Genomic DNA, 27648 nt, shown 5'->3' on the forward strand with positions numbered 1-27648 from the left:
TAATTCCTTAAAGAGTTCCTTGTATTCTTGGCAGTCTCACAGGAATGTTGTCAGGACAATCCCAAAAGGCAGGAATCAAATGACTTGTGGCTTACAAAAGAGATAAGATGACAAATCACTCCGTGGAGTCAGTCTGGTTTGGCTTGGGTAACGCCAGGGGGCGGCAGGACTCGCTGCTCCTCCATCCTGTTGGACTGAGAACGCAGGATGAGACTGAAAAAATCCTCATCTGGAACAGTTGGTCCCTTAGTTGTAGAAGGTGGAGCAGCACATCTCTGGTCGTTAAGTCTGGAGCCCTAAAACGTTGTAGAGATAGACAGCACAGTTATATTAGCCAATACTGTTGAGGCTGGTACAAGAAGCCGTTTATGAATCGCTGTAGGGCTGAAATGATAAGTTAAAAATAGATTGAAACTGTTTTTATGGATTAATTTATCAGGCACAAAATTCACTAAAGTGAGGGTTTACTGCTTTTTATATCACAGTAAATGGAATACATTTGGGTTTTGCACTGTTCATTGGACAAAATATTTTGAAGATGTCAACTAAAACTTTGAAAATTGCAATGAGAATTTTTCACTGTTTTCTGGCATTTTATAGACTAAACAATGATAAAAAGAATAATTAGTTGCAGCCCTTGATCAGACAATTTAAAGTTACTCCATTCAAGATAGGAAACAAGCATGCATAAAAGATGAGAAATTTTCCTTAATTCACAATAGTTATAATCTAAACATCCATCTGTCCATTTTTTTATTCATGATAAACTACAAAAATTGTAGCTCTTCAAAATCTTAAACAATCAAATGTGGCCCATTGTTTGTACACATTGTGTAATAGTCGAGACATTTACATTAACATGATTATTTATTTGATTGTAATACAACATAATTGATTCTGTTGAAAGAATAAATCTCCATAGTTCAAACTAAGCTATAAGAAACTTCTGAATTTATACAATTGTGCAGAAAATGTAAGCATCCATGTGCAACAGAATCTTGTTGATCAAACAAATGAGCACTTGGCTCAGGATAAAGCCAATTGTTTCCCATCATGCACTGAGCAGTGAGTCGAGAGCAGCTGCAGCACCTGGCTCTGTAAACTGTAGCCACTTGATCTCATGAGATTATCACCGCCTGTGTCGATGTGACACCGCAGCAAGTCGTGTATTATGCTGAGCCAGACAGTGATCACTGGTGACCGATTCTGTGCAGGCCTTGTTTATATATGTAATCGGCTGAATGCTTGGTCATAATATACCAGTGACACACTGGGTGTTTTCAGGTAGTTTTTTTTTCTTCAGTGATTTTAATCATTTAAACAATCATTTAAAAAAAAAAAAAAAAAAAAAAAAAAAAAAAAAAACCTCAGGACTGAGTCAAAATACACAAAGCAAAAAATGTGTAGGGCTCAGTTCAGACATAAAATAATGCACAAAGATAATGCTTTTGAAATTCTGCCAATTGAACCCTGCAAAAACTGCATAGTTTCCCTCAAACCCGCTGTCTAAACAGAAAAAGATTTACAATAGGTGGATTTATTGCTCTCCAGGAAAGTATCTATGACTTTCAGAGAAGTGGCTGAAAAGAATGTAGATAAAGCTTCAGTTTACTGGTCTTTAATTTCCAAATCATTCCCCTAATAATTCCAGAGAAATGTCCTGGAAAGAATCGCGTAATGTGGTTCTAATTATAGGGAAAATGGAGACAGTGTTCAACTAGTGCACTTCCAGTAAATGAGCTTTTAGTGTAAACTTGAGTCTTTTAGTCAAGGCACAGCAGGTCATATCAGCATAGAAAAATATAAAATCTGCCCACAGGGAAACATACAACTCAACATACATGGAGAATAAAGTTTCTAATAATAAATTCATACTAAATAAAAATATTTAGCTTTTAGTGGATCCGCTCTTCAAATGAAATTTGTATTTCTCTCCATAAATGCTAACAAACTATGTAGTTCTTCCTAGGGAACCTCTATGAAATTATAGACCAGTAAAACAAACATTACTAAAATGTTTATCTTTAATGTGGGAAACACTATTTGCTATGGACACTTTAATAGTGATACAACAATATATAATACAATATACTAGATTTATTTTCCTCACCTGGCACTTAACTAGCATGTCGAAGAAGACATCGTCCCCCTCAGGCTGCTCATTGCTGGCCTCGAGGCAACTGTACAGGGAGGGTGTGTGAGGGGTATCTGTACTGGAGATGGGGGCTGGGAGGAAAAAAAACAAGCATCAGTCACGATGTGAGCAGTGATACTGAGGGAGATGACAAAACTGGGAAATGCCTCGTATTATTTAGTCACCTTGTGGGGGGACTTGGTCTGTGCTGGAGGTGGAGGGTGTACGAGGCGGGCTGGAGGTGCTGAGACGTAAGCCAGGAAAATGGCTCAGGCTGACTCGTTGGTCGTCCAGACGACGGGCCTGGGAGCTGGCCAGCAGCTCCAGGAAATGACCAGGATCCTGCAATGGTATTTCGCACTCCGAAATAGCTAGAAGTAAAGATAATTATTATCCGGGTCATTTGTAACAAATGGAAAACGTTGGCTTGTGCTGGGAACAGTGAGTTGTGTCGTTTTCTCCTTTTCCCAGCATTTAATTCAGATTTTGTAATGGGTAAATACAAGAAAAAGAGACAAAGAGTTTGAGAAGGATGAGATGTTCATGGTTTACAGTAATTCTATGGAACTTAAAGCAACCCTCTGCCCATAATCTACCTTCTGAGCGTCAAATACTCCCCACAGACTTGAAAGTTGGCTGTAAAATAAAAGTAGTTTTGTCCTTCATGGAGCACAAACACTGTGATACACTTGGAATCATGGCTGTTACAGAGGAGTACAATAGAAACATTATTTCAGGATGGACAAAAAGTATCAAAAAAAAAGTATCAAAAAAAAAAAAAAAAAAAAAAGGTCCATGGAGGCTGATGTGCTCAGTGAAAGATGAAACCACAAACCTTTTACATGGAACTCTCAAGGCCAGAAGGGGTGATTGATATTCAAATAAAAGATTTTGGGCGGAGCATCCCTTTAAGTTATTTTCACAACATTTAATATGTAAAGGACACATTCATGGACAAGCTGCATTCACACCATAAAGGGGAAACTGATCGGCCATCCTGCCAGATATGATCACTTAATTGGCTTGTCTCTAATGAAGAAAAAAAATTAACCTAAGAAAAGACTTGAAAAGTAAGTCTGGAAATTGTATTTTTAAGTGGATATGGTGTGAACACAGATGAAAACACAGGGGGTCGACTCACATTTCCTCTCTGCTACAGGTGGGGTGGAGGAGGGAGAGGAATGGGCAGGGAGATGGCTCTGGCCATCCAGTAGAGAGCACCTTTGGTCGTCCATTCTGTTACCCTGGAAACGAGAGAGGAGGTCGAAAAAGCCGTCCTCTCCAATAGTGTCCCAGGATCCTGGCTATTAAAAAAAAAAAAAAAAAAAAACAATACTGGTGAAACAGTGAAACATATAGACTTAATAACATTGTAGACAGGCTTCAGATAATAACAGTAATCAACCTAGTTGACTGGCTTTTAATAATAACAATGAAAATACAGAAAAGAAATGGACAACAGCACAGACATGGACAGATTATCTTCTTATAGAGGCAAATTTTAGTTCTAAAATAAGTGGATTTGTATTTTTTATACTACTAAAAAGTAGTATGTAACATTGTGCTCAGGGATATTGTGATGGGCAATTTTCAGTTTCTGATATTTTGTAGCTAAAGGTTAATTGCTAGAGTAACCAATGATAGAAATAATGGTTTGTTGCAGTCCTGTTTAAATCAGATTCATTTTGATTACCCTATTCATTCTCTAAGCAAATAATCCAAAAATATTTACAACAGCACGATGCAGCAACATTTCACAAAGGCTCCAGATATACTCCAAAACAGACAGTTAATAGAGAGTGCAGTACATGTCAGCTGTTTACCTTAAATCAAAAAATAAAAAATAAAAAAAAATAAACCTTAAATAGGGTAAAAGGTAAAAGCTAAATTTTGCTGTGGAGTTTCTAAAGTTTCTTCACTGCATATTTAAGATACGGGACACTCAGAAGTCAAACAATTTTCATTACGAGTGTAAAGAATTCAGAATTATTTAAAAAGGCAGTTTCATTTGATAAAAATTAACTATTAATTTTGAAACTGACTTAACTTTCCTTTACGCGCACTGGTGTCTGACATTTGTTTGGAAGACATGAGTTAGAAACGATGATCGCAAGTTTCCACATTATTTCTTTCCACAGTTGTAATACTGTACGTTTGGGTTGAGGCTGAGACATTTTTAACTTTCAACTTTTTCTTGAGGTTGAATCATTATTGCCCATAAGACTCTTGTGGGTTCCTGGGATGTTATGAGTAGGCTGGACAATCTACTGTATTTAGAAATACCTTAATAGACACTGGTGTGTCCAGCTCTGGAGTTGTGTGCTTGGTGTAGATTTCATGTTGCTCTTTAGGAGATGACTTGTTGTTCTTGTGCTTCTTGCTTTTCAGTCGGTGGAAGAGGAAGAGCTTAGTGGAAGCCTTGATTGTGTTGTTTTTCGAAGACCCAGGGAACACATCCTCATCCCAGTCCTGTGCATACAGACTGATCATTTTAATTGAACATCACTGACAGATTCATTTTAAAAAGGTTGTTTGAACAGGTTCTTGGGATAAAAGGGAAATTGATCATTATTTTACGCAACAAAATGTTTTACGTGTCTATGAAGGTGTCTGTAGAACATTTATTTTACATTGTTACAATTACTGTTGCTACTGTATGCACCAAAATTTTCTCATAAATTAATTATATTAAAAAAAATTTGAGTGGAGTAGAGCTTACAGGCAGCTTCGTATGTTACAAGCTAGATTTTTATGTCAAGTACAAATTGGGGCAATTTTGGATATGTGTATGCAAAGTAAACAGTTGAACCATTTAATTTGTACAATAGGTTTTAAAATCAGACAGAGCAACTTTCACTGGGTTCAAATGCATTAGACTAAAAAACACACTGCACACATCACAAGTGTTTCTGCCTTGTGAAGTTATTTTACACTGTACATACTGGTTGTGCTGGTGAATCTCCAGGTTGGTTTTTGTCAAAACTTTGAGTCAGTTCCAGGCTCTCTGCACTATCTCTCATCCTCGGTGGAGACTTCACCCCTGAAACAAAGATAGAAAATTCAACAGAGTGGCCACATTTTCAAAAAATATTTATACAGCACTTTTGCAACTACAGTGCAACAGTGATTTAACAAAGCATCACAGACTTTGTTCTCTGAAGATAGATAGATGGAAAATAGATTTTCCCTCGCACAGAGTTTTATATCTGAAATGTGTGCTTTAAGAGAATACTTTTTTTTTTTTTTTTTTTTTTATAAAGGCAAACATGCTGCTAAAAACGCAGTTACACAGATTCACAAGTGTAATGGATCATTGCAACAGATTCGTCAGTGTCATGAAAATAACAGACTATTCTGAGGAGTGGAAATTACCTGAGAGATTTGGGTAAACCTGGTAGCTTACTGGCAGAGCGGAGCTATTAGTATTTGGGTTGCGAAAGATGCTGGGGTGGATGTTGGAGTTGGACTTCAGGCCTACAACCAGACGAAGGTCTGACAAGTTCATCCTGGCTGTGACCTCACTGCTTTTGTCTCCAGTCTGAACCATTGAAAACATCAGTTAGTTAATGTGAATAAAGATTAATTTAAGCATATGAATACAAAAAAAATACAAAGCACATTATTACTATTACTCTTTTTGCATTGGCTTTGTGACTTGTATGTCCATAAAATCCTTACTGTATGTCCATAAAATCCTTACTGTATATATATATATATATATATATATTCTCTGCTGTTCACCATACAACCAGTAGATGGGGATATTGCCTGATGGCAGCTGCAGATTAGACTCAGAGAGGAGGTAAACAGTAAACAGTCACCTCTTTGGCAATTTCCAGATGTTTCTCAGCAAAGTACATGGCTTGCTGGTGATTCCCCAGGGCAGTGTGGGCATTTCCTAGACTCCAGTAAGCTCTTCCTTCACCAACTCTGCAGTGACACACAGAGGAAAAACAGGCCGAGCAGCTTCAGTTGAGATTATGCAAGAATGGGAACGGCATTCATCAAACTATCACATAGTACAATCACAAAAAACTGAAAACAAAGCTCATTTTACAACAGTAGTTGGTCATATTTATTTATTTAATTATTTCATATAAGAATCCATTTGTTCTATTTACAGAGGTAAATAGACACTTTCAAAACCAATAGTTATGGGATTTTAAGAACTCTCCCTCTGTTCCTCCTATTACATCCCATTTTATACCTTAAACATGACTTAAATGACTGGCTGAGGTTGTGCAAGTTTAGACTACCAGAAATCCTGCTTCTTTTTCCTTTGACTTTAAAAAATAGAGAAGTACGCCAACACGACAAATTAGTGCACTGCTTTGTCAGCAGAGCTGTAAACTGACTTCATTCGAAAGTGAAAAAAAAAAAAAAAAGTTGAATCATGCTGGCATACATCTTTTGATCATGTATGTCAGTTCAGTTTATATCCGTTTACATCCATTTGTATGAGCAGCCTTTTAATATTGGGAGTTGATCGAGGTGGAGCCAACTTTCAATTGTGGAAAAAGTAGATCATGTTTTTGGATGAAAGTTGTAATCTGTAAATACAAAGTCCTATTTTTATGTCTAATACTGACGTGTTGTGAAGTTGTTTTTGCCATTCTTTTCCAAAGACAACATTGCAGCATCTGTAGCTTAATGGTTTACCTGTGACTTGATGGGTGTTAGCAGTAAAACCACCAAATTTTAGCAAATGATTAGATCAGGGGCCACCCGCATTCAAACTGTACATGCCAATTATACTTCAAAGGCTACTTTGGCAGGAAAATGGCTTTTATAGCCGATACCTGTCGTTGAGGTCCTGAGCGATGACCAGATGTTTGTGGTGGTAATCAATGGCTCTTTTATAGTCCTGCAGTAGTGTGTAAGTGTTGCCCAGACTGTAACAGGCCTGGGCCTCCACTGCTCTGTCCTTCAAAAGCCTGGCCAGCTGCAGAGTACTCCTGAGGGCAAAACAGAGGAGGAGGAAGAAGGTCAAAGAATGTCTAGGGTGGGTGCAGGAGAATGATGGTTATCTGCTCTCTTTCCAAGGGCTTCTTGGAAAAATTGCTGGAGTATGGGATTGAAAACCTTTGAATTTAATCAGTTACTGCTGCTTCTGAACAACTATATGCCTGTACACAACTCTGTGGTAGTTCTGGAAAACTGTTGTATTCAAAACGTTGCGTTTGTCTTATTCATATGACCAAAACCCCTCCCCCTAATTAGCATTTAAAAACATTAGACAAACATTTAATAAATGGTTTGTAACACACAAATAGTTTGTAGTTGTAAGTATCTCTCAGGATCATTTGTGTGTAAATGTTTATCAACTGCTTATGAATGCTAAATAGGGGCCTTTAAATAAATTGTTGCCAACAAAACTCAGCTGGTGTAATGAATCAATTTCCAACTCAGCTCATTTAAATTTAATGTGATTTCTCTTCTCTAATTGATTTATGGTTGTAAGTGTAATTAAATGTTCTTGCTTATGTCACTTTCACAGTACAAAGAAAACAGAAAAAAAGCATTTCAGCATCAATGTAAAAACAGTGACGAAATGAAAATCAACATCATCAAGAAGCTTGTCCAAGTATCATGATCACTTGGAGAGCTATCTGCAAGTAACAACTATGAGGTTAAGGAGGCCTTGAGCCTCAGATTTACTCACTTGTAATGACCCGCTGCCACTTCAAACTGGCTGAGGAATATGTGAGCATTGCCAAGGTTACAATGGGCCCTCCTCTCAGCAGACTTATCCCCAAACTCTTTAGCGATGAGTAGCCGCTGCCAAACACGACAAACAGTAGGTCATTAAGGTCAGGATTAACAGAAAACACTGAGGTAAATCAAGACAGGGAAGACAACCTTCACAGACATTAGACAAGAAATGCTAAAAATGTCTGTAGATAAAAACTCATATTTTCTTTATTATGTATTAACTAAAACTGTTGCATGGCTCTCAAAACTCAATGTGAAGCAGGTGCTGTAGAGCAGACACTGAAGACATACAGTAATTTTGTCTGTCAGTAGAAGTTTGCCACCTACCTTTTCATGCGCAGCTACGGCAGTTTCAAAATCTCCCAGCAGATAGTAAGTATTACCAAGGTTCCCATAGGTACGGCCCTGTGCTGCCCGATCGCATAACTCCTTCACCAGGGACAGGTTTGCTCTTTGAGAAAAAAGGAGAACAACACAGAAGTCCTCAAGTACAACTCTTGAGATACATTTAACATTTTCAGGATAATTTTTCAGGCCATGCAACACCAAACATTTCCTTTGGTTTCCGTGTGCTGAATTAACTGAGCTACATATAATATATAGTTTAATCTTAACTAAAAGGGAGAGTACCTTTAGTTAAGATTAATTTTGGGGGGATGGCCATCCACATTCAACGCCAAAGACCATCTTTGAACAGAAACAGGGGTTATAATCTCCCTCGATATACAACCCTGTTAGCATATGACCAGAGTTAAATTCTGAGGTCATGTGATGACGATTGAATCAACTCCATGACAACTGAGCAACTCCAGCCACTAAGACTGTAATATGTAGTTAAAAGCTCCCGAAAAAGGCAAGTTGAAAGACGACAGACAAGGTCAAGAATGAACCTTCACATTCAATATTGTTCACTCACCGAGCACTTTATTAGGAACACCTGTACACCTGCATATTCGTGCAATTATCCAGTCAGCCAATCACTTGGCAGCAGTTCAGTGCATACAATCGTACAGATATGGGTCACAAGCGTCAGTCAATTTCAGAGCAAACATCAGAATAGGGAAAAATGTGATCTCAGTGACTTTGACTGTGGCATGATGTTTGTGCCAGATGTTTGAGTATTTTTGAAACTGCTGATCTCCTGGGATTTTCATACACAACAGTTTCCAGAGTTTGTGAAAAACAAAAACGACAGAGTTAGCAGCAGTTCTGCAGACGGGAAACGCCTTGTTAATGAGAGAAGTCAGAGGAGAACGGCCAGACTGTTTGGAGCTGACGGAAAGGCTATGGTAACTCGAATAACCACTCTTTACAACTGTGGTGAGCAGAAAAGCAACTCAGAATGAACAATGCGTTGAACGTTGAGGTGGATGGGCTACAACAGAAGACCACAATGGGTTCCACTCCTGTCAGCCAAAAGCTGAGGCTGCAGTGGACTGGGTTCAACAAAACTGTTCACATCTGACAACAATTAATATCTGAAGCATTTGGCTAAAACTCAATTTTAAGCAACTTACAACCAGGTGGGAGTTCAGCACCTTACTCAAGGACTTTTTGATAAGTGATTATTGTGGAGATCAAACCTGTGACTTTTCACTTGAAGCACCGACACTATCTCACACACACACACACACACACACACACACACAATTATATATATATTATAATATATATATATATATATATATATATATATTTTTAGTTATATTAGCTATATTAGTTCGCTTGTATCATTCCTCGGGGCTTTCACAATAAAAACAAAACAACAACAAAGTCAATGTTTTGAAGTAAACAGTGGTATCAACTCACTCATAGTACTGTGAAGCTTTCCTTAGGGCTATCCTGGCCTCCTCTGGGAACTCTCCTGGCTCTGCTCCAGTCCAGCAGATGCTCTTGCCCTTGGCGTGGTAAACGTTCCCAAAATTATACAGCGCTCGAGCCTGCCCAACCTACAGCACGCACACAAGATTTTCACAGATGGAAACCACAGTGACCACTGTTATAATTATATACTTAAAATATACTGACAGCAGACCTGCTTGTTTGCATGGGGGATGGCAAACTATTCTAGATGTTGTTACGCCGGAGCTCGGCAGTCATCGTGCATACCCAGACTGTTTTGTGGCTGCAGAACATGTTATGTAACAAATTTGGATCCCTTTATTCTGATCAAGGTAAATGAGCCTTTTAGTCACTGACAGAACTTTTTATTTACAGAACAGTGAAAAATTATTCACTCTCTGTTTGCTAAAATAAAAAGAACTGCAGGAATGTTTTGTTTAAATTACTCTATGTTGTAGTTCTAAGTATCACTAGAACTTGACCCACCTTATCATATATGGCTCTCGTGATTTCCAAATGTCTTTGGCAACAAACCACTGCTTCATCATACCGTCCTAAAAGCTTTAATGTGTTCCCAAGGTTCCCACTGGCTTTGGCCTCACCAAGTTCATCTCCAATCGTTCTGGGATTGCAAAGGAGAAAAGAAGCAGCAGGAAATAATTAGACCGCAGTATTAGTGGATTACTGGAGTGTATTAGTACGAAAACACAGGAGGCAAGACAGTAATTTACAACTGCAAGAAGCAATATAGTGGGGTCGTGTTGAGCTATTTAATCATGGGGTGGGGGGCCAATAGAATGGTTTGGAAAGGAGGATGTGGCTTTGGAACAAATTACTATTAAGGTTGTGAAACTGTTCACCTGGTAAGTGTGAGGTCATGCCGATGGTACTCCAAGGCTTTATTATACTCCTGTAGATGAAAGTAGGCATTTCCCAGCTGGCTGTAGATGGCACTGAGGATTTGAAGGTCCTCTGTTCCAACCTGGATGGCAGACTCAAAGAAAGACACACCGGCCCGATAGTCACCAGCCTTACAGAGCCGCTCACCTTCCAGAGCCAGGTCCAGACATGATGACTCCATCCTGCAGGGAAGTGGGATCATTGTGAGAAGTGAGAGTGAATTCTATTTTATGAAATCCTTTGAAATACTTTTTGTAATATCAAGAGGATTTAAAATTTGCCTCACTCTAAATTTGTTTCACAAAGACTGAATGTGATCAACACAACCATTAACTGGATAAATGAAGTTAGGCCAAACACAGGATCAAGGGAGATAAATTAGTACACCTGGAGGTATGTGATAAGCTGCACACAGACACAATATGTGAGCCAAAACTGCCAGAATAACATGCTGGGCAGCAATGTCAAAAGTAGGTATGATTCCTTTTTGTCACAGCCATAACCGTCTTTCTAGCACCTCTTTTTTTTATTTTTTTATTACATGTATCCTGTTCTATGAGAACTAAGGCTGCAACTAGTGATTATTTTCATATTGATTAACCTATCGATTATTTTTCTCAAATAAATGATTGGTCATTTGGTCGATAAAACATCAGAAAATAGTGAATAATGTCCATCCTTGCTTCCTGAAGCCCTAAGTCTTTAAATGTCTTATTTGAGTTTATGATCATAGACGATAAAAGGAAACCAGAAAGGTTTTTCCCTTTTAGATTATTTATCTGTTGATCAACTAATTGATTAATTGACTAACCACTGCAGCTCTGATGAGGACAGGAAAAAAAGATTTAAAAAAGGCACTGGAAACTGGGACCATTACAATTTTAATTTATAAAATTACAGATTTGTCTCTAACATTTCTCCTCCTCCTAATCATAACTTTGGAGACATGGATGATCGTATGATCTGCAGTTGAAAATAAATATTCACCTTGAAATGTTATTTTTTTTTAAAAAAAAGAAAAACATTTGAAAAACTGGAACTAGTGAAAATTTGTAAGAAAAAGACACCATACATATTATTTTTGCTAGATGAATTACCTAAAAGACAATTATCTATGATTCATCTAATTGTTTCTGCACAATTTTGAACAACAATCCATTCATCTCAGAAATGTCCTAAAATGACAAAAAGACAGTGGTATTACTCATAATCAAAAAACACTGCAAATGTATCAACACAGGAGCTTCTTCAGGGCCTTGGATTAAGCCAATAAACCTGACAGATCACTTGAATGAATGATCACATGAGCTCCTCTCAAGCCCTCCATCTTTTCTTACAACTTACTCATATAACAGACAGAGGAACACCATATGTCAAGCAGAGAGAATTCCAGACCCTGTGAAAGCACAGACAAGAACTATAAATCCAAAATAGGACGGAGCATTTCCTGTCTGTCACGAGCACTGAGGCCTAAAAACGCCATATTTACCCTGGAACTAAAGTATGTGCCTCACATCTAACCATGAACACAAAGTAAACTCAGATGTGTCTGTGGTAAGGACTACCATTTTATTTCCTCCACACCCTTTCTAAGAAATAAGATCATCCCTTTTTTTGTGAGCTTTGAGCCACCAGTAACGGAAAAAAACTGAAACATGAGTGAAAGTGTGAGATTACATCATAAGATTGTAAAACAAATCCAGTCATGCATCGATGCACACGATTCACATCTGCAGGACCGGTAATAAGGAAAATCACCATGTAGTTCATTTGTAGGACGCAGTTTTAAAGTTTAAATCTAAAATTTCCATAGCTTAATGTACATAATGCTGGCCGACTAATCTTAAATTTAGACCAACAGCACCTTACTTCTCTGGAGCTAAAAAGACATTATGTTTACGGAATTCAACGTAAAGAAATTAAAAATGCCAACTAGGTTTTTAAGATATCATTTGAATTGAGTCATGCTTTGAGTTCAGATCACATGAAAACAAACTGCATGTATTTTCATTTGAATAATCACAGGTTTATGACTTGAGGTTTGGTGATGTCAACCATCAAAAACAAATAGGGGTTAACTTCTAGCCTCCAACAGGCTGTTTGAGCACTTCTCCCCCCCCCCAAAAAAAATAAACTCTACCAAAGCTTTAGGCATTAGTTCAAGATTGGGTTAAGGTCAGCCCCTCCCAGAAAATGACAATGTTGTATTTACAGGACTAATATGCGTGTTATCCTGTCAATGTCATGTACCAATGATGAATACGGCTTCATATAATTCACATATTATAAAAATAAGTATTTAATCTTAGCTGGAACCTTCTTTCAAAAAGATGTTGCAGAGACTTCAGAAACCTTCATCGGTGCTCAAAGCTTTTCTCTGGACAGCATTTCCATGAAAGTATGTCAGCATGTTATAAAACCTATGGATGGATGGGCCTGACTGTGCCGGTACTCTTAAGCCATTTAAAGATTAAAACATTGTTTCCTGTGTCTAAATGAACATGCTTCCTGACATCTAACTAGATGATTCATCACCTCCGGTCAATGTGAAGAAGTGACTTACTAATGCCCACGCTCACATACCTGTTGCGTCTCCCCATTCTGATGCACTCCAGACAGTTTGACACGAAGGACATTTCAAGCTTCTCGATCTGGAGCAAACACAGCTCTTTCAGCTTAACTTCCTTTACCTCATCTTCCTTCATGTGGATACACATAACGCACACAAGCCACCGTGTCCCGGTCTCATAAGAATAAAGAAAACACAGCTCCCTTGGATCTGCTGCCTTTCTCTAGAGCGCCCTGCTAACTTGTGGTAACAGCAAAACAAAGGACTTAATCCGCTCAGCGTTCACGTCGACCTCAGCAGTCAGGTGCCAGGGTCAGAGACCTTTTGTTTAGGTGAACACAGATTAACACCAAGTTGTTACCATGCAGACATGAACGAGAGAGTGCTCAGCTAGGTTGCAAAATTTAGCTGACTGTTGAATTTCTCTATCACTTAGCCATTGGTAACCTGCATTTCTAAGCCGCCTGATGGTGGGTGTCACATCCAATTAGGCCAGACCTCAATGGTAATTATAGCCACAAGTGGCTCCAGTGAACTCTAAGGCTATTTGCTCAACACTCCATGAAATAATCACTCAGCAGGCAGCCTAGATGGTAGAAATATCCTCTGTTGAAAATAATTCCTCCTCAAAAATAATTTACCTGCATAACAATATATATTTTAATGAGATGGGTTATTCATGCTTGGATTTCTATAATTCTCAATAATTTCTTGGAGTAAATCCCACAGGGACGGCATTCTGATGTATTAGAAAAAAGAAAGCCAGAAATAAATTCACACCACACCACTACCAATCCTTTCTGCAAAGCTTATAGTAACTCAGCTGCAGCCAATCCAGAGAAATCCACTTGTCTGAATTAACTAAGTCTAGTCAATGTGCCCTCTAGGGCAAGAAACAATATGTCAGGACTGCTACAGGCCATGTGACATTAAAGCTGCCACCTCAATTGACCAAAAGCCAGATCAGCTGTTATATAACCGGTGCAAACATTGGGAATAACCCAACCTTAAAGAACAGGAAAGTGTTATATGAGATAATCATGCTTTCTAAATACATCTCTCCCAAACAGCTACTCAAAGAGAAAGAAAGAGTCACAGCTTTTACTTGTGGGTGGGCAACAAAATTTTAAAAACATACCTAACCTCTTCCTGCTTCCTCCTATCTGAAAAAGATATTGCCTCTACTGCTTAACACTGGACCAGCAGGTATCTTGTTATCAGATTGTTCTCAGAAACTGACAGAGAGTAATTCATTTGTGGTGACGCAATATATCAACTTTCAAGGCTTTCTATAAATATATAACTGGTTTAATATATCTATATCTATACACCTATGTCACCAATTAAACACTAGTAAAAACTACTAGAAATGCTTAATAATGTGACAGTAATCTGGAAAATAATCTTCACCAGCACAAATATTATTATTTTAAATATCAATATTAAAAAAGGAAACAATTGCATGAGTGATGAATGTAAAACAATCAGCAATCAGGTTCCAATTCTTTCAATTGTTTCACTTGTGTCATGAAATATTTACACTGTGGTCAGTGAGGACCTCCCGCAGTCTACTCAGGATCATTCATGTGTTGGACAATAAGGTGTCACGTTGCTGCCGCAGAACACACTGTTGTTCCTTATCCTCACAGATATTTGTAAATATACAAATAAAAAGCAAGTACAGATATTATATACAGATAGTATATTGATATATTGAATTATATGTCTGATATTTCCTTAGAAATTAACAATATCATATTAGGCTGCACCTAACACTTATTTTCATAATTTTTTTTTATTAATCTGCTGATTACTTTTCCTAATTTCACAGAAGACTAATTCATATTTGAGCAGCTGTAACCACTAAGTTTTGGATGTTGGCTTAAACATTTACTACTATACATTATTATCAATTGTCAAAATTGTTGCCGATTAACTTTTGAACTGATTTGTTAATTATTTCAGCTCCTACACATAATAAATATTCTGTGGAAAATCATTCTGGCCAATTTTCAGATACTTTTACTGCTCAACTTTATTTTTACAGTCATTTCATGATCAGAAAATATAGAATGACCATACGACCCTTTACGTTACACCTCACACATCAGACACTGTAAACATACAGCCTACCTCTGGCGGACATGAAGTAAATACTCCCTGTCCTGCGCACAGTGCAGAAAAACACTGCCATACATGACAGTCAGCTCAGCAGTCCTAACCAACACAGCCAGAGGAAAAACATGAGGCATCCTTCTCGCCTGCCGAGCGACAGGGAAAACAAACATTTAAAAAAGAAGAAATCTACACAGTGACATATGTCAGAGTGGTCTGGAAAGACTGAACGCTGCCATGCATGGAACAATGTGAGAATTCAACCGCCACACTTTCTCCATCACTCCTCTCATCTTGAAACCGGAGCTGGGGAGCAGGAGTAAACACTCACTGACACTCATTGTCATGTGTTCAGCATATTCTAATTCATTAGTGAAAACAAACACAATTAAGTACTTTGGAGAGGATGCAGATGGGAATGCACTTGAATCAGCAATGCTCCACGGCTTAATCATTTCAACTGCGGCTCAAGCTGCCATAAATTTCTAGAGCAAAAATTATTAGTGGACTAACTGCTTAGCTGACAGAAAACTGTTTCATGAGGAATGGAACTGTTTTAAACACTGAAGTTGTATCTCAGGTCCTGTTCTGTTCTGTTGTGCTTTGTTATATGTGTTGATGTGTGCTGGCATGCAACTTTGTGACACTTATTTTACGCTGTCATTTTGGGTAGGTCTCTCTTGTAAAAGAGATGATGCATCTCAAGAGACCTTCCAGTTAAATAAATAAATAAATAAAGCATTAATTGGCAACAATTCAAAACTTGTGCTCTTGGTTAATTCACTATCTTATAGACTAAAAGAAGTTTGAGAAAATGATCAGCAGACTAATCAATAGTGAAAAATAACCATTAGCTCCCACCTTTGTTAAATACTGAAATATACAGAACACAGCACAAGCTAGTAGTACGAAGGATATTAACTTGATGTATGGCTATTTTGTTGGAAGCATCCGTTCCAAAAGGAGCAGACTGTGGCTCATCACCAACCGTGCTTAGACACACTGCTGCATTCAAATGATGTTCACCTGCCAGTACAGTGCAGAGTGTGTGACAAGAAACCCCACATTAGCTTCACCAGCTTGTACCTTGAAACAATGTAGGAAGTCTTCAAGCTGTTTGAGCCCAAACTCCCACGACCATGTCAAAACAGAATCTGTAGCTTCAACAGACCAAGCAGCGTTTTACCCACTCAGTGATCGTGTTCAGACTGTGAGCTCTTTGTTTTCATCTCTTCTGCACATACCGTTGCACTGAGCTGTTGTGGACTTGTTTGCCTCTCTGTTGGCCTGAATGAGTCGATCCTCCTGTGATCTCACAGAGTGTTTGGCCAAAAAAGTCCAGCTGACTGCTTGATTTTGTTGATTGCATCATTCTTTGTATAAACTCCACTCAGTGAAGTGCAAAAATATAAATAAATAAATAAATAAAATCCCAAGGGTGCCGCTGTGTGTGATGCAGGGAACAATCACACCATGTTCAAAGTCACTGAGTCGCGCTCTTTGTCATATTTGACAAACAATAACTTCTCTTTTTGATCCGTCTGAATGTTTTGCATTATCTTTTTCCCAATGGTGTTTGAGAATTGGGTTGTAGTTATCAAAGTAAAGAAAAAAGTCAATCCGACTTCAGATTAAAAAACTGCAGATTGCTTTTCAAAACTTTTCACTTCATATGTATATGTGTGTTATCAACAGCTCTATAGTTTTCATTTTCACTACCTCTAACCATGTGAGATCCAACAATAGTTTTACAAGAAACTGAAAGACAAATTTACAGATGAGAAATGTGACCATTAAGAAAGAAACTGCAACGAAATACTTGCCCTTTTACTTTTGATTCATTCTCTATAAATCTAAATTGGTGTGAATTTAATGTAAATATCATCTGTTTGCTTTAACTCCTCTGAATGGCTGGGAGGAATGGTGTGTTGTGAAGATTTTGTAAATAAAGAAGGAGTAATTATGTGTCATACAAATATGTGTCAATGACTGAACCATGACCAACACACGAGTGAGTTGGCACAGCACTGTTGTGCCAGGTGCCAATTTATACTTTACTTTACTCACCTTTCTACTTTACTGTTACTTAACTTTTGTACTTCAGCAGAAGGGAAGGTACTTGGGTGGAAACTACATGAATGTACCACAACACAAGTATGAAACAACTCGTTGGAAGCTCTTTGTTCTGGGTTATTTAGTCACATGCGCTGAGGATAAAAGGCCCAATGTGGCTCCTAAACCATAAGCATTTCAATATGAACACACCCAACCAATCCCTCTTCAATTAAGAGATGCTCGCTACAGTGATAACCATATTTTCTTTTGAAGCACACTTATGAGAAACCATCATTAGAGACTTAACCCTAACCCTACACGGGAAAAGAGCCTCACAAGAAAATTTAAACTGAGCAACACTGTAACTGTGGGCTACTCTAATTATTGTCTTTCTAAACTGGTGGAGGATGCTTCATCATGAAGTGAAAGGAGAATATCAATCTTATGTTTTGTAAGGCTACTCGTTTACTGTAATAAATGAGAGCAGATGATTTAAGACCTGCAATTAACACATTTCTGATCAGTCTGAAGCATCCAGACCTCTCAAGTCATCTGGGACAGGTCTGCTCATTGTCCCCAGATTCAAACTATATATAGAGAACGAGCATTTGCATATTTAGAGCACATTCCCTGAAAACTTGAGACCTACTCCAACTCTCAAGTTATTTTAAAATACTTCTCTGTTTGCCACTGCATTGTTTAAGATAAACATGAGATTATCATCTGATTTATTTAATTTAAGGTTATTTGAACCTTCTGCTTCATTTTACAGTTTTAAATCCTATTTATATTGCTTTGCGTGTCTTTTCTTAATGCTCTTTAAATTATATAAACTACAAAGAAACTTGTCTTACCGTTTTTGTGAACTAAAATTACAAAATCCTTTTGTTCTGACAATTTTCTTCAGAGAGAATAGGGAAGCTGCAAGTCACGTTTTTAGTTCAGGTCAGAAGCCTCTTCATGACACAGCCTTGTTGGGGATGAGTGTTTGGGAAATTCACCACTAGAAAGCTGGAAATGAGTCAGTTTAGTATGAACATGCCATCACATGTTTGTTGTCTGACTACACAGCAGGCAATTGAGTGGGCAGACGTTTCAGTCTGTTGACATACAGACGAAGTCGACACGGATGACGGCTTTGTAACAAAAGACGAAAGGCTTTTTGGAAAGTGAGTAAAATAAGCTCGCTAAAGTCAGAAGTAACCGAGGGGCACAGCAACAGGACTGACGCCAAAACATTTCAGGTAATTATTTCACCTACCTCAAACTGAAGTACGCGAATACACCACAGACATGGCTCCAGCTTCAAAAGAAATGTTAATCAACTCAAAAGCTTCCAAACTAATCTTTTCACTCAGATGTTTACAGTTAACCAACTACTCCCTCGCCCTTGTGGAGGAGGATGACTCCGCTGTCTCGGGTTGAAGTAGCCACTCCTCGCACTGAAAATCTGACTCCAATTAGGATTCAACTGTTGCTGCTTTCAAGTGCAGTCGGAAATGTCGACGTTGCCGCTTATACGCGCCTGATCGACCAATCGAAACGGTAAATACAGGCTATAAATCTGACGTTAAGGGGGCGTGGAAAAGTTGAAGGTCCTCGCTGATGGACGTTCACCTCTTAAACAGCAACATGGTGAATGACCTGACTTCATTAGACATGGTCTCGACGTATCACTTACATTTGAAGGTCTCTCCCGCCCCCTGCAGCACGTAGTGGCTCGTTGCTACTTCTTTACTAAAATACACACAAATAACAGCCGCTAAATTACACAAATGCTCTGTTTTCTTTGAAAAATATTCAAACAAAATCAGGGCAGTGAAATAGTTAGCTTGTTAAAAGTTAGCTGGATTAACTTCCCAGGGAGCCCTTGGGCAAACATTTATTGTTGGACCCCATTTGACCCCCCAATAGGCTACACATGGTAGTTTCATTCAGCCCCTCAGATACCAGTCAGTACTGGTTCAATGATGATTTTAGTCATTTTTTTAAAGCAAAAATGACAACAACAAAAAAAAATCACTGACATCAGTCAGCCTCTAAGAATATTTGCTGTTTTTTTGCAGTATTTCTGTGACAGTAAATCCAATTTCCAATAGACAGATTAAACTGTTGCATCTTGACCTGTGGGGTTTGCGCTGTCTTGGCCGTGTTTCATCTCCGCTGTCACCAGACTTCACTGCTCATGTTTGGTGAGTGGTTTTTAAGAGGACAAGTTTCAGACTGGCGCTGAGTCACTTATCAGAGATTCTGCTGAGCGACACTCCAGCCATATAAGGGATGACTTATTACATCTCCAGGCTTTTCTCCTCTGTGTCGGGCTGCTCTTTCTAATAGCTCCAGTTGCTGTGTTGAAAAAAAAAAGAGCCCACTTTGGGTATCTGTAAGCCTTTAAAGCTTTCCTGAGATGTTTGCACCTGTCTTTCACTTCAGTGCTGTTTGGCACAGTCTCAACAATAATAAACCCAGAATTCTCCTCTGCTTCACTGCACGTCTTTACAAAGCTGTCCCTAGCCGAGTGGTCGTGTTCTCTGTCTCCATAATGATGGTGGGGAGTATAATGTTATACTTACCTCAGTGTAAAGGCCCAAACTATTAAAATAAGACTTAGGTCGTACAGTAAAACAACAAGAATTTCCTTTAAAGTAAAGTTAAAGAGCAGAATTTTCCTTTAAAGCAGGAACATTATACACACACAAAAATATTTGGAGCAATCACATGCTTTTTCTCACTTTCTGAAGATTTTTTGTTTCAAACTAAATTAAATGACCAATCATTTAAACTACAAAATGTCAGAAAATATTAAAAAAAAATGCCCATCACAATTTCCGAGAGCCCAAAGTGATGTGTTCAAATGTCCCACTTCACACAAATAGCAGAAAGCCATCACATTTATGAAGCTGGAATTATAGCAGGTGTTTGTTTTGTCCTATGAATTTCTTTACAACAATTCATTGATAACAAAAACAACTTTTGGCTAATAGAGAAATCAAATAAGCATTTTTCATCCCTTAAATATTCAGCAAAATTGTATGACTTTATACCACCAAAATATCTACTGTAAGTATTGTCAGACTGTTATCTCAAGTCTATAAGTTTTCCAAGTAGTTGTCAGAGGATTAAAACCAAGATTTATTCAAATTGTTCAAATGTTTGAAGCCATTTTCAAATACATATGGTTTAAGCAATGGCTGCTTTGGGAGCAGTGCAACAGTTGCAGCAGAGAGGTCATTTCAGGGCTAGTGAAAAAGAGATAGTATTCCTCTCATTAGCACAAATTATTACAGGCCTCCAGCGACAGGGAGCACAGCAGTTTACTGGGGCTGCTGTCTCAGTGGATAAATTAAAGATGAACAAATGGACTCCTAAGCAGCACCAGTTAAACTGTGGTGTATCGAGCCGGACCAGGACAGGAGCGAAAAGGAGAGAGCCCACCAGGGAAATCAGACAGAAAGACAGGGTTGTGCGAGGGTGAAGTCTGCATCAAGGCCTGCCGTTTCTTGCGGTCACGCCTCTGGTAGCGGAAGTTAAAGGGTGGACGCAGCGCTACTGGACCTCCAATCTCTTCTGAGGATGAATCAAATGGCCCAGCAACTGGTGGTTGTTGTTGCTGGTTGACTAACCCTTCAAAGGACTCACTGGAAGAGGAGGTGAGGGGGTTAGACGGGTTAACCACAACTGAGGGGTCAAAGGGCAGAGGGTGAATGGGTGTGGGGTCATATGGCACAGGGTGAATGGGTGTGGGGTCAAATGGCGCTGGTTGAACAGCAGGGAGCGATGTTGGGTCAGAGGGAACAGGCTCTGGATCTTTTCCTGGGTCATCGATCAGAGCAGGGAAGGTTGGGCTCACAGGGTCTTGGGGGAGGTCGTGAACCTGCGGCTGCAGTGGTCTGAGGATGTCCACATTCTGCAGACAAACAGACAAGATCACACCCAACTGATGTGTCACAGACTCACTCAACTGGCTATAAAAAAAAGAGTTCCAGTCTTGCAATATTACATTACACACAACAACTCTAGACAGAAGCGAGAAGACAACATAATTATAGCACCGAACCATACAATTTGAAATCTCACACATATGTTTAAACACGCACAAGCACAACACACATTTGAAGACACAGGAGGAGCATGTGAGATATGACAGAATAATTATATGACCAGTGGCATCCATTCAGAAAGTTAAATTATCCTTTTAAAGGTTGCTTTAGTAAAATCTGAATCAAAACACAGCATAAAACATTCATCAAATCTAGGTCACACAACTTGCAGTCCCACAGGATGAAATGATTGGCACTTCCCCGTCACATTTTACTTAAGTGTTTGCACTTTCACCCACTTTGCGTCTTTTAATTCAGTTTAATGTTCGCTTCTTTCTTGGATTGTACATACACTATATTTTTTTCTTCTGCTGTAAGTGGTAATCATCTCACTGCTGTTTTCAAGTATTTAATGTATTGTCATGGTTTCACAGATTTTGACAGAGGAGACAGAGGGGGAAAAAATGTTGAATTTCACATGCAAACTGGAGTGGAAAGCATCCTCCCAACTATTATTCATTTTTCATGTCAAGAAAAAATGAGAAAACTGTTGAAATATTAGTTTAGTTGCATGTAAATAAGCTGGAATTTTCATTAATTTGGACATACTGATTGTGTACATTTGTTGTCACTTTTTGGCTCATTTAAGAAATTACTGCTGCCACTTTGGCTTAATTATCTCAGATATAAGATGGTAAATAATCCTGTACCTGTACTTTGAACATCTCACAGGACACCTGAACGTCAGGATGGGTGTTGATGTCTCCGTGCACAGATCCTGCGCAGAAACCTGCAGTCTGAGAGCAGAAGACAAGATATATATAAATATATATAAAGGCAAAAGGATAGAGTAGGGACAGTGAAAAAATATATAAATAAGAAAATAGGAGAAGACCTGTCAGCCTTCTTTAATAAAAGAATCAATTACTGAAGCGTTTTAGTGATGGCAGTTTTAAAAGTAGAAATTAGTCTGTCATCTCATCAAGTAGCACTTCCAGGAGCTGCTGCAGGGACAGTAAACAAGATGCTGCTGTTTATTTGAGTTTTCAGAACAACATTCATTAGTGGCATGACTGTCAGATTGTTATCATAGTAATCCTTTTTTTTTTTTTTTTTTCAATTAATGGAGTATCTTTAGACAGTATTGTTCTATGATATTGCTGTTCCGAGCCTTTTTGTTTTTATATCTTTCTATCATGTCTGTCTTTTGTGGATTGAAATCCAAAACTGAAATAATACGGGAATGAATGAGACTATCAAAGTACATTTTTTCATAAACTGAACACTAACTGTATGTGTTCCTATAGCGCTTACTTCTTAAGCTAAATAAACTGTTTACTGTTTTATCTGTAAAATACATTTTCACAAAGCTGAAAACAGGGCTGTTTTTCTTAACTCTGCTTTTGGCAGCAGCAGTATGTTTAATATGTCAAGGTAATGTCTTTGAATATGTACCTCTGTGTCAGAGTTGAGTGTCAGATGCTGGCAGGTGCCTCTTTCTGTCACCCCCTCTGGACACTCTTGGACTGTGTACTCCACAAAGCTGGCTTTCACTGGCACAACCTACAATACAAAAATAATATGGTACGAAAAGAGCAAATTGAACAAATGAACACATATAAACACACACACTGGCAGATACAGAGGCGGTATGGTTTTTTGCTGTAATGTAATGGCTATCAGCTTGGTTTTAGAGCTCAAAAGATGTAAGATCATATGCAAAGAGGAGCAATATACTGAGCTTGATTGCCCAAGAGAACTATTCAGTTTCTCATTTGCTCCCCAAACAAAAGCCCGGTAAGGTCTAAAGTGCCTTCAGTAATCCTTTGCAACCTTGCCAGACTCTTGCATCATTATGGCTATTGTGGAGCAGTAATGGTTCTCATCTAGCACACAGACACTCAAAGGTGCAGTGTACTGTCTGTTCATATACGCCCAGAGATTATTCTTAAGTATAATTTGTCAATAAACACAACAGTCAACACATTGTTGTGTAGTGAAATCAGCCCAAGAGCTTTGTCTCTCCCATCAAAGTTAATAAGCATGTGTGTGGTTGCACCTGGGCTGCAGCTCTGGTGATCCTCTTCACACCAAGTCCTGCACGAAGTTTGGACTGTCTCTTATAGGACGTCAGAGTGACCTGAGCAGTGCTCATGGCCTGGGGGCTGTCCGTGGGGAGCAGGAGGGGGCAGGTTGGACAGATCTGCTGGAGCTTCCCTGGGGGATCTGCATGGAGCAGTAATACAGATGGTTAAGGAAACATTTGTGCTGAAATTAAAACAAAACAAAACAACATAACAAAATACTGTGTGCAGAATATATTGCGTAGAAATGTATGGACACTGAATTAAAACAATAACATCTATAGTTAATATGCATCAACCTGCTCAGGTGTTTTCAGGTTAAACTTCTCAGGATTGTGTGGGTGTGTACTGGTCATGTTTAATTGATATCACTAGTTTACTTAAAGCTTCAAGATTAGTAAAAAGAAACAACAATTTAGCACAGGTCTAAACAGCTACAATAACTCAAGTGTTCATAGTCTTTAAGTGATCTAAAAATAAATGATATATAAAATCTCTTTGTTTCACTTGGGATCAGAGTGAAACAAACAGACAATTTCATGGCTGACACTTTGATTTGTTATAGCAGGAAATGCACAGGTGTAACTAATTACATTAATCAAGGCTCAGTTCCATTTAATTGTTCCAGTAAGTCATTATTAATGTTATTAGTTACACCTGTGTGTGACAAATTCAAACGTCTACAGTGAGAAATTTCTCTTCTATTAAACTTGAGCCTTGTATACCGAAAAAAACCTCATGACCACAGATTGTAGTTTAATTCTTTCAAGCCTTGACGTGTTTTCTTCCTCTCAAATTTTCCATCTTGTTGTCAAATCAGCACCAGCAGTTGCAAGTTGCTACATTTATTGATTAAGCGAAAGGCGTAGGCCTATTTCACATAACACGATTTGGTACAATTGATACAGTTTGGATTCTAAATGATTATCATCTTGTAAAATTTAACTTGTTTTAATTACAAGGAGCCTCTTGAGGTCACCAGCGTTTACACTAACTGCCAATCTGTGCAGTTTGTATCAAACTGATGTATGACAAGTGTGAAACTAGTAATCTAAGTGTATGTTGATGTTACCTGGCATTAGAGTGCAGTCGTAGCTGTACAGGTAGGAGTAGCCCTCTGGTGTGTGGAGAATGGTTGTGTTGCAGTTGCCGGAGATTTGCTGAAAATAATAAAACAGTCTTTGTACAATCACAACCAACATCAATAGAGAGATTTGTCAACATGTGATGTAACTAAATTGTAAAAGTCCAAGAAAAAACAACACTCTAAATGTGTGTGTGGTCTAGTACTTCTATCTATGTGACGACCAAAGTGTGACATTGTTGGCGAGTGAAAACATTTTGGCTTGTCTTCCCTCTTCAAGGGGCTGCTTATGGGTAAGATTCTGTTTTTAAGTTTCAATTTAGAATTAGGTTTTAGATTGGGGTCTGCACTGCAAAAAACCCTTAACAAACAAGCAAAAATATTTGTAATTTGTAATATTTTTATCCCAATAACTGTATGACCAGTATTTAATAGTATCACACAAACCATGGCTACCAATGACTTTAAGCCAGATATTTAGGATAAAGGTGCTTAAAACTGTAGTGTTTTCAGATAAGATTTTGTAGTGTAGTTAATGGATCATGTCAGTGAGGGTGCTCACAAGTACAAATACTTGTGTTTGAGTGTGTGTGTGTGTATGTACCGTCTCCATGAATGGTCTGACGTCACAACGTTTCCATGGTTTTGGGCTGCCTATGTGACACTTGGTCTCCAGGACATCCAGGTCCAGATAATACACATTGCCTGCTGGGCCCTGACATGCACAATGCAAACAGTATGTAACAGAGAGGAGGTACAAAATGCAAAGCAGCAATACAACATAACTAAATAGAAACATTACATAATTTGCTGGTGTATATCTGCGGCTCAAATTCAAGAGAAGTCGTCTGTCACATACCTTCATTTGCTCAGTTACGTCTTAAAGGAGCCATTTATGAGATACTCTGTGTAATTCCCTATAACACTTTGTTCAATATTGATTTGAGCTGTAGCACTGAAAACAAATGTTAACACTTTGGGCAGGTGTAATGGCAGCTTTCAGGTCATGAAGTTGTACTGAGCCTCTTAAAACCTGATCTATCCCACAGTCGGGCTACAATAGCCTTCAGCAGCTGACAGCATGACGTCCATAAAGCCTGTTGTGCAAGGTTTGTCCCAGCAGTCCTGGACCAAAATGACCTGGACTTTATTAACAGACACTTCCATCCTAAAGGCCTTTTTTCATGAGGCGTGAAAGAGGATGGCTTCTCATTTCACGACATAAAATTACGTACTTCAGTTTTAACGTTACATTTATCATAAGCGACATGCACTGATGGCGGTCATTCACAGCAAAACGCAGACAACAAATATTTATAGTTGTTTTTATCCTTTAGTGGTTGCACGTTAATGTAACCACTGCTATTTTTCATGTCTTTGATGTAGTCCAGTGGTTGCCAAACTGAGGTCTGGGGACTCCAATAAGTCCTTGAGAGGCAGAGTTTAATTTCATCATCATTTCCAGAGTCAGTGCATTGTGACAGTGCAAGAGGATGATTTCTGATTAGGACTTTGACTCTGCACAGTCATTTCTAACAACAAAACATAAATCTTATCAAATGGAGTCCCACTGACATGAAGATTGGCCACGGCTGGTTAAATCTATCAGTGTGTGACTCTTTTTTTTTTTTTTTTTACAAGTGTTTGGGTATTTCAGCAACAACAGAAGGGAAAATAACCTTTCGACACTACTTCCTTTGTTAAATGTGTACAAATCACCCACTGATAGAAATGTACAAAAACCCCAGACAGCTTTCCCCAACAAGCATTTGTCTTCATACTAACCTGAGCATGCAGGTGGACATTTGCAATGCGGTTGAGGGCAAACTTATAGCCATCGTTGCGATCTTCATTGATGTAAGTGACAGCCAGACGAGACAGCTTCTCCACTGCTTTGTCATTACAGGGGGTTGGAACAGGTTCACTTGGTGCCAGTGCAAAACCTTCACCATACACAACGGATAGCAGGGATAACAGCAGGATTAATGTACAGATGGAATCAGCCATGTTAGCACAGATTCAGACGGAAACTAAAACACAGAGCTGGTTTAAAGTCAAGTTTGTTCTCTCATGTTTGCGTTCAGCCGAGGCAGTGACTTTTGGAATCAAAACAGGACACACATGTTGGAATGGAGCCAAGGACAGAGTTTATTTAATGGCAAAGAGCTGATATATGTGAATGAATGTCCAAGTGATTCATTTAAAGTGCGGCGCATTCATTCATAGACAAACAGAATGAATGCCAAAAATGTAATTAATGATACTCCTATATTATATGCCTGAAATAATAACTTTTAAGACTGTTTTATTCTCAGTACACGAGTCATTTTAATCCTTTCTGAAATGTGTCTGTGGTGTATGTACATAAATTAAGTCCAATATGCCCCTCATTATATTAGAACCAACACCACAGAATCACTGTATATAATGGGTCATTTATTGTGGTTGTAATATCAGCAACGCGCCACTAGGGGTCAATGTGAGTCTGGTGTGCTGCACTGGAGGGAAATCTGGCAAAGCTGTTTGTCCACCAGGCAGAATTGGGTTAATGATTCACTGATATCGAGTTAATTACTTTCAGCATTACACTTGCTGTTGTCTTAGGAACTTGTAACTCTGATATCTGTGTTTTCGGCCTTAATTATACTGAAAAACCCAATGGCCCTTGATTTCACTGAACTTACTTCATCATAGTTAAAAGAGCAATGGTAATTATTTCAGCTGTTTCACATCAGTATGTTACAGCGTCGACCAAAAATAATTTGGAAGAATTTCATAAAAATGGGATGTAAATTTTTTATTTTTTTTATTTCATAGCAGTAAAAGGGCAACCAGACTGTGTGTTGGGTGGGGTTCACACTTTTGAAGCAGTCAGATTGGTTCCATTGTTCACAACAAGATCGATTAATGTCTGTGACTGCAGTTGAGTACAGACCTTTACACAAGCAGCACACACACAGTCTCTATCTGTCACAAACACACATTTTTACTGAGATTTATAAAAAAACAAAACATGAATGACTTAAAAATCTTTTCTGTGAACACAAAGGAAATAAGACTTTTAAAGCAATTGCGCAACCTTCTGGTGGAGAGTTGATGAGAGGATTTATACC

At 38.5% G+C, this 27648-nt stretch overlaps 2 protein-coding genes across 2 annotated transcripts; both read right to left on the reverse strand.

Moving 5' to 3' along the window:
* Positions 1-117: 117 nt before the first annotated feature.
* On the reverse strand, positions 118-18791 carry LOC111218687 (G-protein-signaling modulator 2-like). The gene is made up of 15 exons (XM_022741142.1): positions 18589-18791; positions 10549-10770; positions 10175-10310; positions 9656-9795; positions 8174-8297; positions 7797-7912; positions 6934-7089; positions 5956-6064; positions 5507-5672; positions 5077-5174; positions 4418-4603; positions 3276-3438; positions 2320-2505; positions 2111-2226; positions 118-296 (listed from the first exon to the last, which is right to left on the reverse strand). The coding sequence occupies exons 2-15, from the start codon at positions 10767-10769 to the stop codon at positions 129-131; spliced, it is 2085 nt and encodes a 694-aa protein (XP_022596863.1). The 5' UTR covers position 10770; positions 18589-18791; the 3' UTR covers positions 118-128.
* A 1309-nt stretch (positions 18792-20100) lies between these two features.
* Positions 20101-26598, reverse strand: LOC111216409 (fetuin-B-like). Its single transcript, XM_022737932.1, has 7 exons — positions 26321-26598; positions 25140-25250; positions 24524-24611; positions 23427-23593; positions 22823-22930; positions 22078-22164; positions 20101-21234 (listed from the first exon to the last, which is right to left on the reverse strand). The coding sequence occupies exons 1-7, from the start codon at positions 26540-26542 to the stop codon at positions 20707-20709; spliced, it is 1311 nt and encodes a 436-aa protein (XP_022593653.1). The 5' UTR covers positions 26543-26598; the 3' UTR covers positions 20101-20706.
* Between the last annotated feature and the right edge of the window lie 1050 nt (positions 26599-27648).

The sequence above is a fragment of the Seriola dumerili genome, unplaced genomic scaffold, assembly GCF_002260705.1.
Source record: "Seriola dumerili isolate Sdu_G_001 unplaced genomic scaffold, Sdu_1.0 BDQW01000002.1, whole genome shotgun sequence".
Classification (NCBI taxonomy): Eukaryota; Metazoa; Chordata; class Actinopteri; order Carangiformes; family Carangidae; genus Seriola; species Seriola dumerili.